Here is a 19204-nt window from a genome sequence, read left to right on the forward strand (position 1 = left end):
TAAGATCGCTCTGTGGAACGGGTCCTGGTGGAGGGCTTCATCAAGTCTCAGGGAATGTGTGGGTAGCTGGGTGTTTGGAGATGACACCCTTATTACATACCACGGACCCGTGAAGATCCGGGGTAGAATAGGTCTTCAGCAATCCATGCTCGTCGTAAAAGGCGACAATGCCTGTCGTAAGAGGCGACTAACGGGATCGGAAGGTCAGGCTCGCTGACTTGGTTGATCCAGACTCGATTATTAACAGACCGCCGTCATATAGATGGAATTTTGCTGAGTGCGGCGTTAAACAACAACCCAACCAACAACCAACATACCACGGCGACAGCCAGGAACAGGATGTATATAGGTGATTAATGTGTCAACGTCATCGGAGTTTTTTTAAAGAGGCAAGAGACAAGTTTAAATCCTATCAAGTTACGCTCAAGAAGGACATTGTATTACAATGGCGGATCAAGGGGTTGGTGGTGTGTAGTGGTGTTCTGCAGGCACTTTGTATGCGGATTGCCTACCACGATAACATGTTGTTTGGTTGTTGAAGTAAATTAAATAAGCTTATCTGAGTGAGTGAATGTTGTTTGGCCCCACAGCGAGCAACATGGAGGTGATATGTACACCAGCCAGGCCCATGCAGACAAACCAGTGAAAATGTGCACGAGCACCGTTGGTCCGACCCGAAGGTCCATTCTGACCACCGATCCACTTTAATCGCTTCCTAAGACAAGCTTAGGCTAGGTGGGACCATTTCTAAAACGGAATATTGCCAACTGTGGCCTTAAACAATACAGAAACAAAACAAACTTTATATTCTTAACAAAAAAATATATGTATACATGAAAAAGGGATAATGAATATTTGTTGGATATTTTTATGAAATTGTGTGCTCAGTCTTGACTAGAAAAGATACCCCCTAAGTATTCGTGATCCCTAACTTGTTTTGTTCAGTATGTTACAGCCATTATACACCGGTCTTTACCGAGTCGATTGTGTGGAGTGAGTGAGTGAGTGGGTGGGTGGGTGGGTGAGTGAGTGAGTGAGTGAGTGAGTGAGTGAGTGAGTGAGTGAGTTAACATTTGGTTCAATGTATGTTGTAAAATACACATACAAACTCACCATTGTTTTGCCAACTTCCTCACATGTATAACAGAAATGAGGCTGCCAACCCTCCAGCCCCTTTTTGATACGCGGGATTCGGGGGTCTATTTCGAAAGTACTTGGGACTCAGCAGTGTGGTACGCGGATTCAACATTTATGAAAAAAATAATGATGCACGTTAAGTTATAATTTTATATATAATATTTTTTGGACATTTTTCGATTAATTTAACTTCAAATCACTCCTTTTTATCATTCCTTTTGATATTTTTGTTAAATAGTTATTGGCGATTCTGGGGGGAGCAATGAGACTCCGAGTGAAAGGTGACATATTCAGTGCGGTATCAGGGCACAGAGGTGCGATATGTAGACGATACCTTTGAACCTAAGATATGTATATTGCGACTGATGTGATCTATATACAACAACATATTCTATAAACAAATGCGTAGTTTATTTGTTGGTCGATACTGGTAGGGCCTGACATTTATAGCTCGTGCAGAAGTGTGAAATATTCATTGATCTTCCAAATCACTCTACAATCACATGGTTCGTGATGTAACTATGTCACCTGTTGCGTCATCGTGTAACGCTTGGCCCAACAAGGAGAAGTGAAATAGAGGAGATCGCACAAAGCCCCAATATAAAAACAATTTAAACAACTAGCAGGACTACGCGACTTGACACCCTGGCTCCAACCTAAAGTGCCCCTTTCAGCGAGTGACGTAGGTAGGCGTGTTTGTGTTCGGCCATTCCTAAAGTGTTGTCGGGGTGAAATGGTACGGTTGCGTCAGCTTTCAACCAATCACGACCAGGATTGTGGGTTACTAAAGGGATGACTCCCCGATTGCGTCATGCTCAGTATAAATATTAGCAACACACTAATGACAATTTCCCCCACTGAGACAAGCTCTTGTTGACAGCGTGTCTGCTGTAGTCGCTCCGACCACTCGCTGTTCAAGGTAAGCTGTAGTACAATCGTACATAGTATACGTATAATCCTCATACAGACACGTGTGGCTTAATGGTACATTTGGTTGATTGGTCTTTTGAAAAAGAAAATGGGTGTTTCTTGGTAACAGTAGTTATGTTTCTGGAGGGATAAATAACAACCAGCGTGCTGCTTCACTCGCCCCGTCCACTTTTCAAGTTAAGCTTTGTTTTATTTGTAAATTGTTGGTATTTGTTTGATAACGACGTATTAACGTTATTGAACCATTTCAGTTAAATTGTCCTCTTAGGGTTCAGTCCGAGCATGGGTGGGGATTGAGGGCGGGGTGGGGATTGAGGGCGGGGTGGGGTTATGTGTTTCAGAGGAATTTGATGCACTAACGAAAATAATGACCCTTTCTATTTCCCAATGCTTGTCATTTTTTGATGACCCTCCCCATGGCCTTGAACATTTTTTTATGTTACTCCCGAAAAGACAAAATGCAAAAGCACTTCCTATTTTATCATAAAATGTCCCTTTAATCATTACCCTCCCCTAATATATTTTAAAAACCCCTCCGTTAGAGACGGTCACATTTTTGGTGACCCTACCCTGACCCTGATTCCTTCTGAAACAACCCCTCACCCCACCCCACCCAAACCAGCCCCTCCCCCACCCGCCCCATCGAACCCCGCCCCCACCCAAACCTTAATGATAAATGACAGGACCCTTACTTGATGCTTCTAATGTATAACTGTATATCACCTCCGGTAGCACACATTTCGAAAACTGCTTTCACCTGTGTGAAACTGTCCTGTGTAACTCAACACGCACCTTGTGGTGATTCCCGGTTACAGGCCCAGCAGCCTCTGCCGGTCGTATCTGGCGACTAAAGTGGATTGGGTGTTCAGGCTCTGTCGCTTGTGGGTTGTTGCTCAGTATATAATTCACTGGATTGTCTCGCCACTCATGTTTTTACATGGTAGGAATATTGCTCAGCCCGTCAAAGAACGAATACATATAGTTCAATGCAAGGGAGTCTGGATTGAGGCCCAGTTGTCTGTGTTGACCTGGCTATTCTCTTGAATATGCATTCGTGTAGTTGTGTGCGAGTAAAATATAGTCTCACCACCGTATTGAGTGACACCGCCTCCGTGCTCAAGTGGTAGAGCGTCCGCCCGGAGAGCGGAAGGTCCGGGGTTCGATCCCCGGCCGCGTCATACCAAAAGACGTTAAAAGATGGTACTTGTTGTTATCCTGTCTGGCGCTCGGCAAAAAGGGGCTAAAACAAGGACCGGTCGGCTCGGAGTCAGTATACTGTGTCCGAATGAGGTATTCATGTTAAACTGCGGTATGGTATCTCAGTAAGCTAGCTCTATAAATCGGCATAAGTCCGGACTAGAACAAGCAGCCACACACACACACAAGTGTGTGTCGCTATATAAGTGCAATAATCTTGGATGCGACGTTAAACCCAATTTCACCTCACCGTATATCCACGTGCACGTGATCAATGTGTAGACGAATGTATATAGGAGTGGTTCTAAAAATCGCCCCCTTTTTCGTTATGTTTGGCAGTTGTAGTCCCGTAACCTGTTTGTTTCAAACTCGTTCACTCTTGACGGTGGTTGTTTAAGGTGGATTCTTGGAGTTGTCTTCCCTTGTCCCATTCGTTTGGCAAGGAAATGAATAGAAATAGCAGAAGGCGTTGGCGTTGTGTATAATGCAGCTTTTATGTAGAGGGTGGGTAGTGTGAAGTTATGTGCGAGGTATAAGACGTGGGTCACATGGAGTGCCAGAGTCTTCACATTGCAGACATATATGCTTTCACAATGAGTTCATATGAGTGTTCATAGTTCGGGCATATGCCTTCACAGTGAGTTCAAAGGTGTCTTCATATTGTGTTGGTATACAGTATATACTGAACTGAAAGTTAGGGATATGAATATTTTGGGGTATATTTGTGTGGAGTTGTGGGCTCTTAGCTACAAACAAGTACCCAAAATATTCCGATCCCAGACTTTTTTTCAGTTCAAAATGTGTCGTCATATTGCGACATATGTTGTGCAGCAGATCCATATCTTCATGTAGCGGATGTCTTCATATTGCGGGGCGGTGTCTTGTTATTCCTGGGCCGTGGCTTCAAATTAATGGGTCAATATATTTACAGAATAAACAAAGTACTACATACACTAGTGGAGGTCGTTAATATGCCATTCCTGCCACACTCTGACAGAGGGTTTCTTCACTGGTTTCTATGTCCTTTAGCCTGATATGTTAGCATGAATATTATTAATTATGAAGACCCACAAATAGGTAGTTAATAAAGCCAGCATATATTTCCTAATAAGTACGCGATTAATTTTCGGCATACGACATTACCCCGCGTATAACTTACAAACAGACAATAATAGGATTATAGGATGGTAACTTAAGGTAAATGTAAAAACGCCTATATGAAGACAATCAGTACATGTATAACGTCACAAGTCTCGGTCCAAAAAACCCACTGGCCACCGCCCTCTCTAAGACAATAGCTCCAAACAATGCCGTACGTCCATTGCGTACAGTCTACGTCAAACCTATATATGTATACATTCAAATAATTCCTTCGATATTCAAGCACGTGAGAAAAACGTTGGTTGATTGACAATAGCTTTGTGCTCCAAAGCGTATATCCCGATAAGGTAAACACAGGCTTCGATTTTCATTTTGTATATTCAACGCTTGATAACATTTCCATTGTACAGACCTTCGAAATTATGCTTATAAGATACGGTTGAGATTGCCATCTGCTTCAACCCTGAGGCCCGTTCCACAAAGGTGATCGTAAAGGCCGTAGCGCTAAGATCGCTTTGTGGAACAGAGCCCAGAGCGGTATTCGCTTATATATGTAACGCCACATGCACGGTGATAGCTGATGTACCTGGGCAGCCGGCCACTTCACGTCTGATGTCGGACGTCGGACCCGTGAAGATCCGGGGTAGAATAGGTCTTCAGCAACCCATGCTTGCCGTAAAAGGCGACTATGCTTGTCGTAAGAGGCGACTAACGGGATCGGGTGGTCAGGCTCGCTGACTTGGTTGATGCATGTCGTCGATCCCAATTACGTGAATCGATGCTCATGATATTAATCACTGGATTGTCTGGTCCTGACTCGATTATCTACAGACCGCCGTAATGTAGCTGGAATATTGCTGAGTGCGGCGTTAAACAACAAACCAACCAACCAACTGATGTCTGCTCAATGTCTTGGTTTCGAGATGTGACATGTTCAGAGTCGGTGAAATATATAAGGAACGCACATCCATACATACAGACTCCCTTAACGTTGTCAGAATAAACGGTAATTGGATTTATGCCATGCTGACAATTTCGACACCTGGGCTGTTACTGTTATAGTGAGCATTCGTCAAATTTTAACAACGTACAAGACTTATTCCAATACATGTCAAAATAAAAACAAACAACGCACAAATAAAAAAAAAGCAAATTACCAGTTCACATGTATTGTGCATGTACGTAATATATTGATTCACGATATCGGAACAACGGTTTCATGAATATTTTGTTTGATTATTTATTTCAATTCATTAATTTATTCAATAGGTTTGTTTATAAATTCATTTGAGCTATACATCCTGATTTGCTTCAAACGTTTATCAATTTATTTGTGAAATAGAGTACAACCGATTACATTTTCACAACAGTGCTGATGAAACACGTGTAGTTCTAAGTACCCGGTGACGTGTTTCGGTCATTGGAATATAATATTGACACGTCTAGAAGTGAAACACGAGTGTTGATGTCAATATGTATTAAACCGTTGAATATTCTCTTTACAAATGATATGTTTACAAGCTAATAGTGCTTGGATGTTAGACAGTTAAATGAGAAAGAAGAAAACTGTGATATTGATGTGCCACACATAAATATGAACATGTAATAAAGTAAACCGCCGTCATATTGCTGGAATATTGCTGAGTGCGGCGTTAAACAAAAAAACAAAAACAAGACAGAATGTAAGAATGCAAGGTACGCCTGTACCCTGTGATCTAGGGTTCGAATCCCGGTGCACCCCCATTATGTTTCTAGGTTTGTCAGCACCATCCCCATGGTCGTGGGTTTCACCGAAGTTGTAAACGTCTGAGACCATCGACAATTGGGGCTTTCTTCTCACATCAGCTGATACGCCGTGATATAACTGGAATACTGATCAAAGCAGCGTTAACTCAACTCACTCACTCAGTGAATCGGACTTCTCCCTCACTTTACGGACTAGTGACATTTCCAGCCATGATCTTACTTACTTATTTACTTAAATTGGGAATGTAACGTGCGCTTTCCGACATATGCGTATTTCGCGCACGGGCCTGTCCGTGTATTTAGTGTTTGGTCGAAAAGGGTATTGTCATAGCGACTGATTTACGACACCCATTGTCTGAAGAACATTTAATTGCAAAGGCTTATTACCCTGGAGCCATGACATCTATATGCCTTGAAACACTTAATTGCTGTTATTTATAAGATGCTAATCCTAATTGTTAATCCCTGAACGAGATGTGCTATTATGTCACTGATGATTTACTGTTTACATTTATATTTATTACTTACTAAATGTCAGGTGACCTTGGCTATATAAACCTTGGTCAAGAAAATAGAGAAAAGAAAGGTCTTACCCTTAGCCTAGCTAGGGTTAGGCTGGGTGCCCCGGAGCACCTAGACAACCAACCACCACCACTATGTGCTGACCTGGCACATAGTGTCTTTTGTATGTATATATCTACATGTATAAAGTAAAACTGTAACTACCGCAAGCCATCGTCTCCAAGTTGTCACTTCCTACTGAGAACCATACGTCGGCCCCTTGCATATTCGAGTATGCAAATTATTCATTAATCAACGTCAGACCAACGCGTTGTTAGTATGTCTTTGATCTTGGCCTCGTTGTGGTATTTAATATGACCTGTGACCTTATTTCTAAGTAATTGAGGTTATCAGCTAATTGGTAAACATCTTAAACATTATAAAGTGACAGACCAGGTGTTTGATAGACTTGCCGGGACTACCAGTGTATCCGATGCTTGTCCCCCACTGAAGCAACATCCCCTGTAGAGAACAATAGGCTCCAGGTGACATGACGTGTCCCCGGTGAACACCTAAGGCAGAGTTACCGGTGTTGGAGACACCCACCAAGTACTTTTGTAACATTAGGTAAGCTTAATAACTACTTAACGACAAAAACAATGCCGTAGTAAGTAGTAAATCTTCCCTTCGAACGACGAAGAGCGACCAGATGCGGACTGACAGGATGTGTCATAAGTGTTCACACACACACCAACCTTTTCTGTCTTTCATCAATACAATTAAATAATGTATGCCTAAGGCACTTCACAGGACAGACTAGACTGTCTTCCAGACCCTAGAGAATAATGAATACTCAAGTCTGGAAAGATTCTGCAAGTCTAGAATGCCGCAGGTTGTTAGCATTGTTCTGGGCTTCATTCCGATTTTATTTTGTATTTTGTAGAGATATATTTTTAAATAAGATTTCGTTATTTCTGGGCCTGAGGCCTGTGTCTCCTTCCACCATGTCATGTGTTGTTTAACTTGTTAACACCCGATTTCAGTTGTAGATAATAGTATTTGTACTTGTAACACTGTTTGGAGAAGGATAAGCAGGGGGGGGGGGGGGGGCGTTTTTTCACGCAGATCGTTTTTTATACAAGTTTACAAATGCATGCATATTGTTGTTTATTCAACAGTTAACAAATTAAATGCATGCATATTGTTGTTTATTCAACAGTATACAAACGCACGCATAGTGTTGTACACAATAAGATTGAATACACATGGTTTCCTTAATATTGTGGTGAGAGGTCTAGGAGTTTTGATGGATATTCATGTTTACATTAGCTTACATTAGCTGTGGAATACGTTGTTGTACATATTGTACACTCATTTAAAGGATGTATTTATATCACTGCAGTACTAAGTGCTCGTTATTATGTTTACCTTTACTGTACTACATTGTTGACAGAAGCCACCTAGACTGTTTTCCAGGTCCTAGAAAATAAAAAAGAAATGAATTCAACTCAAGTCTAGAATGATTTGGCAGGTCTAGATTGCCTCAGCCCTAGGCAGAATTAAGAATTGTCATGGGCTCCATTTGTATTATATTAATTATTTTGTAGATATATAATTTTAAATAACATAACTTTATTCCTGGGAATAAATGTTAGTCTGAGGAGACGCCATGTTCGTGAAATATTGCCGAGAGTGGCTTTAGATTACCAGCAAACATGAACCCCTAAGATTTGTGCTTGATAATTCCTCTTGTTCAGTTTTTAATGATAATCGATCTGAATAGATTGATGGGTATCTTATCCTCATCAATTAATTTTGATCTAAACAATTGATAAACTATCTGCGAGTTAACAAATTGTCCATGTCAGCATTAATGGCTGCAAGTATTGACAGTTGTATTTTCTGTGTGTCCTGAATATCGCCTGGGCGGTGTTTATTGAGAGACGCGTCAGGTGTATATTTAGTGAGCAGGTGCTCTCTCAGGTAGACAGACCAACGTCAGCAAGCAGTACAGACATGTGGGTCTGCCCTACATATACCTTTCTATGTCACGCTAGAAGCCCAAATTAGACGTTTCCGGTATTAAGATATAATGATACATATATACATATAAAATATACATACACTAAACAAGTTCCATATCTAGGACTGTATCAGTTTACCGAAGTATTAGACTTTGCCCCCTGGCGTATATTCAGATGAACTGGACTGAGCGAGGGTACAGTATTTAGGTTGGTATGGCGACTAGCACTGTTGCTGCGTTAAATTTGCATGTACTAATCGTCAAATCCATTGGGTTTTTTCTCATAAGCCTTCCTAGACTGTATATATAGTTCTGATATATATTTTGTCACATTTTTAACAAACAATATATATTTTTTAAATTCACTCACTGACTAGGAGAAAACGGAACAATAATCTATCAACACTAAAGCTTGTCATCAACCGGGCTAATTAGCAGTTGTAGCTTTCCACTGTCCCTCCACAATGCAATGTTTAACGGGGACCGCTTATATCCCTGCTCTCGCACGGTCGATAGTGTACAAGCTACCCACGATAGTTTCTGGTCACGTGCGCGTTGAGTGTTGCCCTACCTTGGCGCCGACCGACGATCGTCCGCAACCAATACGATTCCTTTCTGTGACATATATATGCATGCTGGGGAAAACCCCAGTCTTCGGTGGCCTTCGCTCGGCCAACAAAAGCAGGCTCGTGCCAAATGAACTTCACACACTGTCCGAGCTTCACACGCTGCTGAGAGCTCAGGGCACTCGTTGAGAACGTGATAACGTAGCATTCACTGACCCAATAACCAGTCATTCTCGGCTAACTCTCGACAAGAGAAGGGAGAAGATATAGCTTATGTGCGAGTGTTCTGTTATTTCTTCACATTATCCAGGTAATATTTGTTGATTTTGTGATCTTAATGTTTGTTTCTTATAGTGTGTGTTTGTATGCCACTGATCTACCATGTTGTGGGGACTGGTAAGTCCTGGTCTATTTGTACAGTGGCGATATTTGAAACCTTTGTCTTCTAAGTTTGGTGTGTTTGAATGCCTTTTGAAGTTACACGTATGAATATATTTTGAGCACCGAATCACCGAGGAGACAGAAGTTATGGACATATATTTATGTGATTCGACGCATGTTTTATCGAATGTCGGAGAACGTGTTTCGCCTGTGTCAGCTGTCTTTCGAACAAATCGAACATTAGAACACATGGACGCAGCCTAGTTATGTTCTGTATATCAGCCGACCTTATCAGCTGTTAAGGAAATCAATAGGAGTCGACGCTTCAGCTGTAGATGTTTATTTGTTAAATGTCGCACACAGCAATATATGACGGCGGTCTGTAAATAATCGAGTGAGCAACTATTTACAGTATTAGGGTACGATGACACTCTATCAATGACGTCACCGATTACATGAAAACACACCCTGTATGTTCTCGCCGACAGTTGACCGAAATGTTCAGATTTTCAGTGAATCGAAATTTGCGCCTGAAGATCGGAAACGAGGGGATTTCGTTAATGTGGATTTGTAGTTTCAATTTGTGCTATTTATCACTCGCCGATCCTGACCACCATCCATTAAGTCGGCTCTTATGACACACATGGGTTGCTGGGGATCAGGTCTGGTCGAGTTTAGATGAATAAAAGGGTTAAAAGAACCTAATTCTTCCATACTGTTCAGAAATGGAGGGTCATTTTTCAGAGGGGACTACGCTAAAAATATAGATCCCAAGCAACATATGCTTGTCTCCCAGTTTGAATTCCGATTAAGACTTAAGGTCCCCAGCAACCTATGCTTGTCATTAGGGCTCAGTCACACATACAGGGTTTTTACTGTCGTCCTTTATAGGACCATTCCTGATTCAAATTTGTCAAAAGTCTGATCAAGATCCTGAGATTCGTGGCGGGAAATTCACAAACAATCAGATATTGTTCAGGAAGCGTCCCGATTCAGCCGTTTCCAGCCAAATTCGTCCCGATTCTCCCCTTCTCAATCCTAAACTGATCCGATTTGTATCTTCCGCATAGTAAAAAACGACCGAACCTGTCTCGACAGCGTCCCGAATGCGATCCGACAGAGATCAGACAGTGACCGGACAGTTAACCGACAAAGACGGTTCACATTCGGCAAGATCTGAACGCAACCTGGACTCAATCGACAAGAAACGGCAGTGAAATATTCCGTCCAGACAACAGAGGAAATTGTTACGATTTTGATCCGATACAGCAGAATCTGTCACGACATAGTCACGATTGTAATCCGACTAGACACAATCGGCTGCGTTTCCCGAATGTTACGGACGCACCACGGGAGTGCTTGGCCGACCTCTTTCGACCTTTCCCGATCCGTAGGACTCTGTTACGAACGTATACGACTGCGTTCAGGCAATGATAGGACATGCCGGATCATTGAGGATACTAATCCGACTTTTTCACTTTTCGTGTCGTAGGGCTGTCTGATCTCAAACGGGAGCCATAATCGGCACCGTGTGAACCTGGCCTTAGAGGCGACTACATGCATGATGGGTGTCGGCTGGGTTCGGTGACGTGGTTGATTGCGTGTCATCGTATCCCAATTGTGTGGATCCTTTGTGTTGTCAGTCACTGGATCATCTGGTCCAGCCTCGATTATTTACATGTAGCTTGAATACTGATGAGCGCGGCGTTAAACAATAAATATAATTTTCCAAAGGCTGATGCTCCTCTCTTCAATCAAAATGCTACGTTTAATGCTTTAATAACTGTTGGTATTATTACAGGTCTAGTATCTGAAGACGACCATGTCTGTCCCCACCACCAACAAGACGGTCCTTAACAAGTACCTGGACCTCCCACAGCCTGACGAGAAGGTCCAGGTCGAGTATATTTGGATCGATGGATCTGGAGAAGGGATCCGCGCTAAGTGCAGAACTCTCGACTTCAACCCCAAGAGCCCCGAAGGTCAGTTTTACATGCCATTATTGACGCCGTGAAACAGAAGAACAACATTCATTCATGTGCCCCGTGAGTGCTGGAATACCGCTAAAAATAGTGTAAAACCATGTACACGCTATCACTCAAAACAGGACCCGTGAAGATCCGGGGTAGAATAGGTCTTCGGCAACCCATGCTTGCCGTAAAAAGGCGACTATGCTTGTCTTATTAAAGATGCGACTAACGGAATCGGGTGGTCAGGCTCGCTGACTTGGTTGATGCATGTCATCGATCCCAATGACGTGGATCGATGCTCATGATGTCAATCACTGGATTGTCTGTTCCAGACTCGATTATTTACAGACCGCTGTAATAGAGCTGGAATATTGCTGAGTACGGCGTTAAACAACAAACAAACAAACAAACACCCAAGGCGTCCTATTTTGAATGCTAACAGGCCTCTAGAGTAGATGATGTCAGTGAACTAGGACAGTCCCTTTCCTCGATACTGTCCTGCTCACAGGTTGTATGTAGAACGCAGTAGTGCCTGGACTTCGCTCTCACGTGGAACATATGGCGGTTATCAACATCTGGTAGTTTGAACATCTGATCACATGTATTACGACAACTGGCCAAGGACGAGATAGGTACATAAATCCCAGATGTCATTCATGATGGATGCGTCTAGTGATTAAATCGCTATCTACACTATGTACCGTACCATACGCACACATTGTCCAGAAATACTTGTTTTCGGAATGTCGCGACTGCGCACGAATCAGGTATTTTTTTCGAAAAAGCGTCACAATATCTTGGCAGCCGCAACTGCTTCTCTCGTTAGTCCGGAAACCTGGTTTTCCGGGCGATTGCTGATGTGAACGTTTATGTCACTCCGCATCCGTTTTCATGAGTCCGGACTAATTCAATCGGAGCTGTACCGCCCAGACCCAAGAGAATAAATAAAAAATAAAAAGTCTAGGATGATTGGCAAGTAAAGATTGCCTCTGCTCTTGGAAGTTAAGCTTTGTTAGACAGACAGATAACTTTAATTCAGCGACTAAATGTTTAGTCTACGTCCAGAGAGAACTTGGGTCAAACGTAAGGACACGGGGACGCGGGAGATCACGTGTACAGAGGAAGGACTCATGTCTGAGAGCCTCAAGTTGCTGCTACGTGAGAGTATGTGGCACGGGGACATGTGGCGTGACGACTGCGGCTTGTAAACCACACCGAGCAAAGTCCACATGCCGAAACAGCTAATGTTTTATAAGAAGAATACATTCACACATCAGCGACTTGTAAATCATGCCTTGTTCGACTGCAGCTGACAGTTGCAATAAATTACCAGTGATTACATTAAGGTGATTGAGAGGATTTTATTTAGTGCACTTTGGAAGTAATTTAAGAGATTATGTGATGGTGCAATATATTACCAGTCAGTAGAGGCATGCTGCATTGAGGAGATACGTAATCTCATTGAATTCAGATTTTAGTTATCGCTGCCGCTAAACAAATAGATGGAACTAAGATTTGATTTTAATGAGATTGAGGAGATACGTGGCGAGGGTACTGGAGGCACGTTTTTCAACTTTGTGTAACGCCACACGTCTATATATATTTCTATATTTAAATGATACTTACTGATGAAAGAACACGGTGCGCTTTCCCGCCCCCGTACCAGGCACCAGATGTGACGTACACTGACCCACGTAACACACACTTGTATATCATGGACAGGTATCGAACAATCATTAAAAAAGTGTTTAAGTACTAGTATTACCTTGACAATCAAATATATCGACTGCACCGCTCGGTGTTTTACCTCAACCCAGTCACATTGCGGTACAAAGTGATTAAGTGAGTCAGGACAATCAACATCGCTTTGAACAGGGTTGTGGGCGGTGGAAGGCCGCGTTGTTATCGAAAGAATTAAATTGTCCCGAAAATTCTTAAACAACAAAATGATGCTTCTGACGTGGAAAAAAATAAATTGTCTTCCACAAAAATTACATTACTGCAAGGTATTTTACTTAAAAAGAAATTCAAGCTCATAATTTTAAACAAAAATGTCAGGTTTTCTAGATGTAGTTCAAAATATCTAAAATCGGTACAAAATAATCATGCCCGAAATCAGGGGAGATAACCCCCAAAGAACAACATCCCACCACTTCCACAATTTGAATTTTGAATTTTAGACAGCATTGTAAAGAGCGTTTTGAAATTAGCTCTTCAACACATGCATCTTTCAATTGCAGAATGCCCTGTGTGGAACTTCGATGGTTCAAGCACGGAACAGGCGGAGGGGCGTGACTCGGACCGCTATCTCCAGCCCGTAGCTATCTTCAAGGATCCCTTCAGACGCGGAAACAACAAACTCCTCATGTGTTCGGTGTACGACCACAAGTTCAAGCCTGTCAGTAAGTAGGACTCTCAGTTGTTCAGACCCCTAGGTTGGGGGACTAAATCTCATGGTTTGGCTCGGTTGACGTACATGTGTATGTGCTGAACAAAATAAGTTAGGGATCATGAATATTTTTTGGGATATAGTGTTTTTAATAGTGTTCGGTTCATATAAATATTTCATGATCCCTTACTTTTTTTGTTCAGTATATGTTGTCATGTTGACATTACTCGTGATCCGTGAAGATCCGGGGTAGAATAGGTCTTCAGCAACCCATGCTTGCCGTAACAGGCGACTACCTTCTGGTAAGAGTTGACTAACGGACTTGCTGACCTGGTTGATGCATGTCATCTTATCCCAATTGCGTAGATCGATGCTCATGATGGCAATCAATGGATTGTCTGGTCCAGACTCGATTATTCACAGACCGCTGTCATACAGCTGGAATATTGCTGAGTGTAGCGTTAAACGAACGACCAAACAGACAAACAACATCACTCCATAGATCAGGCCTTGGTTTGTCTGACCAGACTCCACTAGCCCTACAGGCTGCCATGATACGGACTGAATAGTGTTACTGCCGTGTAAAATACCATTCGCTCACTGAATGACTGTAGATACATATTTCTGGTGTAGAAGGGCGATGACATTGTCCCTTGATACCATTCCCTTCCTCTTCAGAAACCAACCTCCGACACACGTGCAAGGTTGTTATGGAGAAGGCGAAGGCGGAGGAACCCTGGTTTGGGATCGAGCAGGAATACACCCTGTTGGACTATGACAAGTACCCCTTCGGCTGGCCCAAGAAGGGCTTCCCCGGACCTCAAGGTACAGCAGGGTCAATGATGGACACATTCTGTTTCCCATTACTTTTCTCATTGTTTCCAAATGATTTCTCTTTGTTTCCCATGAATGTTTTCTTTGTTCCCATTAATTTTTTCATTGTTTCCCCTTCATTTGTTGCGGAGGTAACTGGAAACAAGAAGGTCCTTGTAAACCAAAGGATTGATAAGGACGTTTTCGAACTCACGAGTGTTAACACGTTTTCTAACCTTGTGTGTCAAAATCGGTGGAAATGCCTTTGTCTCATCAGTATCCTTTAAACTCGTGAACGTGACCTTCACATAAGATGAAGCGCCTGTGATCACCTATCTGTGATCCTCCCTCTGTGACGTGTGTATCATGTTCCAGGTCCCTACTACTGCGGGGTTGGAGCCAACAAGGTGTACGGCCGTGACATCGTGGAGGCTCACTACAGGGCGTGTCTGTATGCGGGGATCGAGATCGCAGGGTGTAATGCAGAGGTCATGCCGGCTCAGGTACGTTCTGAATGAAGAAATCCATTACAGAAATCCTTTCCGTTTTCCATGTCCCGGAATGACAAGATGGAATCTGATTGATGACAAGGACGGCGTTGTGAAGTCAGTTGTATGATCATCGTATCATGATTTGTTTGTTTGTTGTTTAACGCCGCTCTCGGCAATATTCCAGCTATATGACGGCGGTATGTAAATAATCGAGTCTGAACCCGACAATCCAGTGATTGACATCATCAGCATCGATCCACGCCAATGAGATACGACGACATGCATCAAACAGTCAGCGAGCCTGACCAACCGATCCCGCAAGCATGGGTTACCCTGTATCTTAACATGTCGATCATCTTATGAATCATTGACATCCGATTATATTAATTATTACATCGTTTATAATTAATTTTTCCACACGCTGTTGATATTACGGATAGCGTTCTACTGTTATCAGTTACAAAGATAGACTTTCCTGGTCGGTTATCAACATTTTGGGCCCTGTAAAGGTTGTCCTATTTAACATAGAATCTGACCTTGTTACTTCCCAAACTTTGAGCGAGAGAGCTAATTGGGGCACTGTTAAGGTTGTCTTGTTTATTATCTTGCCTAACAACCATGCTTCACCACTTCCATTGGGAGGTCCAAGTGGGGCCCTGTTAAGGTTGTCCTACTTTTAGTCCTGTCTAACCATATGTTTCACCACCTTCCAGTGGGAGTTCCAAGTGGGGCCCTGTCTGGGTATATCCATGGGAGATCACCTCTGGGTGGCCAGGTACCTCCTACACAGAGTGGCTGAAGACTTTGGCGTCATTGTCACCTTTGACCCCAAGCCAATGAGCGGCGACTGGAACGGTGCAGGCGCTCACACCAACTACAGCACCAAGTCAATGAGAGAAGATGGTGGCTTGAAGTGAGTGCATCTCGTTGTTGCCTGGATGTCTGGACATTGTATAATTAGATATAAATATATAAGTTAAATGCTCCAGAAATAAATGATGACACGTTCGAAGTAGCTATGAATAAATAGTATAGGTCATATGGAAAAACCCCGCTCCTTTGGTACCTGGTCGAGCGAAGCTGTCAACCGATCACGTGATCAATACACACCTTCTGAGACTATAATTATCCAACTTGAAACTTGAGTGAGTGAGTTTGGTTTTACGCCGCATTTTAACAGTATTCTAGCGACATCCGCGGGGGACACCAGAAATGGGCTTCACATATTGTACCCATGTTGGGAATCGAACTTGGGCTTTCGGAGTGACGAGCGAACGCTTTAACCACTAGGCTATGCCACTGCCCCGTATTTTTAAAGATGTATTGGCATCGTATATAGTAATAAACTACAGTAACAGTAACTGTCTGTTAAGAGGACTGCTTCTCAGGTCCCCAGCCCGGGCCTTCGGCTAGATGTTGCCACTTTGATTTTTATGTTTTAAAAATTATTATTTCATTCGAGATTGAGTTCTTATATTCCATATACTGTCAATTAGCCCCCCTGTTTGCGACCCTATTTGTGATAGATGACAATGAATAAGCTATTCAACATCGTACTTACAGGGGCGGTCGGGTAGCCTGGTGGTTAAGCGTTCGCTCGTCACGACGAAGACCCGGGTTCGATTCCCGACAAGGGTACAACGTGTGAAGCCATTTTGTGGTGTCCCCCGCCGTGATGTTGCTGGAATATTGCTAAAAGCGGCGTAAAACCTCACTCACTCATACTAAGAAATAATTTCATATTCATTTATATGCATTTGTTGTTTTCAGGTTCATTGAAGACGCCATTGACAAGATGGCACCTCGGCACGCCGACCACATTGTCGTGTACGACCCCAGAGGGGGCAAGGACAACGAGAGACGTCTCACGGGAAAACACGAGACGTCGTCCATTCATGACTTCTCTGCAGGTGTGGCTAACCGCGGAGCTAGTGTGAGAATTCCCCGCCAGGTGGCGGAAGAGGGAAAGGGTTACCTTGAAGACAGACGTCCTTCTTCCAACTGTGACCCCTACGCAGTCACAGAAGCACTTGTGAAAACGACCATCTTGGACGAACCTTTGTTCTAGAAGGAACGTACTTCTTGTATATACCACATACATTCATCGTATTTGGGAATACCTGCCTATGCATGGTCGTGGAGGCGGACGGTTTCTCTACCATGTACACGGGATCACCTGAATCATTGGATATCTCCCCTGTATCAAGTTGGGTTAGAAGACGTTAACATAGGCCGCACATCTTGTATATGTCAGTAGAGTGCTCGGGTGTTGACAGCGGGTGACTGCAACCGTTGAGATCTGAAACAAGGACGTGGATTTGATAATATATTGTAAATATTCTAGCCATGGAATACGTTTCCGACTGTGCGGGCCCCGTTGCACAAAGTGATCGTATGACTTCGCAAGTCTGTGTTAAAGTATTGAGTTACGATTGTCTCAGCGTTAAGATTGTCGTACGTCAATGTTAAAGTATTGAGTTACGATCGTCTTAGCGCTACGATCGCTTTGTGGAACTGGGCCTTGTCCAATATACACGGGAAGTTTATCATCTTGCTTTTAGTAAGCATAGGGGCGGTGGTAACGGCAGCCTATGCATTGAGAAGCAATGACTACTCACCAGACAAAACATGTTTTATGACTATATATTTAGAATGCATACGTTTCCTTGTTTCCTTGTGATAACTTTCATGTTTCATTACCATGTTGTTATGTACATAGCTACCTTCACTCTGTGTCATACGAGTCGTATTGACTCAGTGAACTGTCTTTCACGTTGTATGTATTTATGTGAATGAAATAACCAATGGGGGTAGGGGTGGGGGGATATGTGTGACCGCTCGTGTTATTCCGGAACGTTGTCGGAAAACGCGAGTGATGACCCATGTGACATGTTCTGCCCTCGGTTGCGTCGATCGAGGAGAAAACTGAAGCCACCTTTATAGAACTATGTGCCAAGCTTCCTCTTTTAATGGACAAGAGAGATAAGCAGGTACATCTACAAAATGCTAACAAGTGTTAATTCTGATGAAGTACTGCAAAATGGCATCACAAAGACCGAGAACGTTGTCCCCGGGGTTCCAACCCTGGGTATCCGCATCATCATCAAGTTTTGACGTAATACGGTTCGAAATGAAATTATCATGGACGGATAGTCTAAAGACTTCGAGTCGATCTATGGGTAGCTATTTTCTGCCTGGTATAATACTTAGAAGTAAATGTCACGTCTCACCTTCATTGTAAATTCTTCATTGGGTTCATTTATTTATGCACATGTACGCAAAAGCCAGTCTATTTAATATCTCAACGATCAATGTTTCAGATATTTTGCTGACATTCAGCAATGTAATGGACAATAAAGTCGTTTTGAACAGGAACATGACCCCTTGTGTGTGACTTCCACCCTAAACATCCCCTAAAGACTCCAGGCTTACACTGCATGAAGCAGTTTGTCAGTGCTTCAACAATACCACGTGGGGGAGCATCAAGCATGTGCCTCACCCACTGAGCTAGGAATCGAACCTGATATTTCGGCCCTGTGGTGCCTGCTAAGGCTTTGGTGCTTCACCTGTCCAGCCAGATTCACACTGAACTAAGGGTCGTACAGTGGACAGCGTCTGTCCGGAGAGAGAAGGTCGGGTTTGATCCCCGGCCGAGTCATACCAAAATATGTAAAAAGATGGTACTTGTTACTCTGCCAGACGCTCGGCATTATGGGGATAAACCATTGACTGGCCGGCTCGGAGTCACTCTACTGTTCTGAGTGGGATATTCATGTTAAACTGCGACATGGTATCTCAGTAGGCTAGCAATATAAAACTTGCATTATTCCGGTCTAGAACATGCGCGCGCACACACACACACACACACACACACACACACACGCTCCGTTAAACCCAATTTCACCTCGGCTGTAACTAAGGGACAGAGGTGTCCATAGCAAAAAAAACGGTATTATTAA

The 19204-nt window shown here is 43.1% G+C and overlaps 1 protein-coding gene across 2 annotated transcripts; it reads left to right on the forward strand.

The window, feature by feature from the left end:
• Positions 1-1899: 1899 nt before the first annotated feature.
• Positions 1900-18620, forward strand: LOC124142469 (glutamine synthetase-like). 2 transcript variants are annotated; one of them, XM_046510953.2, is made up of 7 exons: positions 1900-2056; positions 11384-11564; positions 13793-13954; positions 14620-14766; positions 15130-15257; positions 15959-16158; positions 17016-18620. In XM_046510953.2, exons 2-7 carry the CDS (start codon positions 11405-11407, stop codon positions 17311-17313), a joined length of 1095 nt encoding a protein of 364 aa, XP_046366909.1. In that variant the 5' UTR covers positions 1900-2056; positions 11384-11404; the 3' UTR covers positions 17314-18620. The 2 variants fall into 2 exon arrangements, with proteins under 2 accessions (XP_046366909.1, XP_046366910.1); XM_046510954.2 differs by lacking the exon at positions 1900-2056 and adding an exon at positions 9313-9511.
• Positions 18621-19204: the final 584 nt, after the last annotated feature.

Source organism: Haliotis rufescens, unplaced genomic scaffold (genome assembly GCF_023055435.1).
Source record: "Haliotis rufescens isolate VD_foot unplaced genomic scaffold, xgHalRufe1.0.p SCAF_8, whole genome shotgun sequence".
Classification (NCBI taxonomy): Eukaryota; Metazoa; Mollusca; class Gastropoda; order Lepetellida; family Haliotidae; genus Haliotis; species Haliotis rufescens.

Bases quoted from the DNA above. Each gene is read 5' to 3' on its own strand.
- LOC124142469 (XM_046510953.2), top strand. From the start codon at position 11,405: ATGTCTGTCCCCACCACCAACAAGACGGTCCTTAACAAGTACCTGGAC. The intron at 11,565-13,792 runs GTCAGTTTTACA...TTTCAATTGCAG, and splicing joins CAACCCCAAGAGCCCCGAAG to AATGCCCTGTGTGGAACTTC. The intron at 13,955-14,619 runs GTAAGTAGGACT...CTTCCTCTTCAG, and splicing joins CCACAAGTTCAAGCCTGTCA to AAACCAACCTCCGACACACG.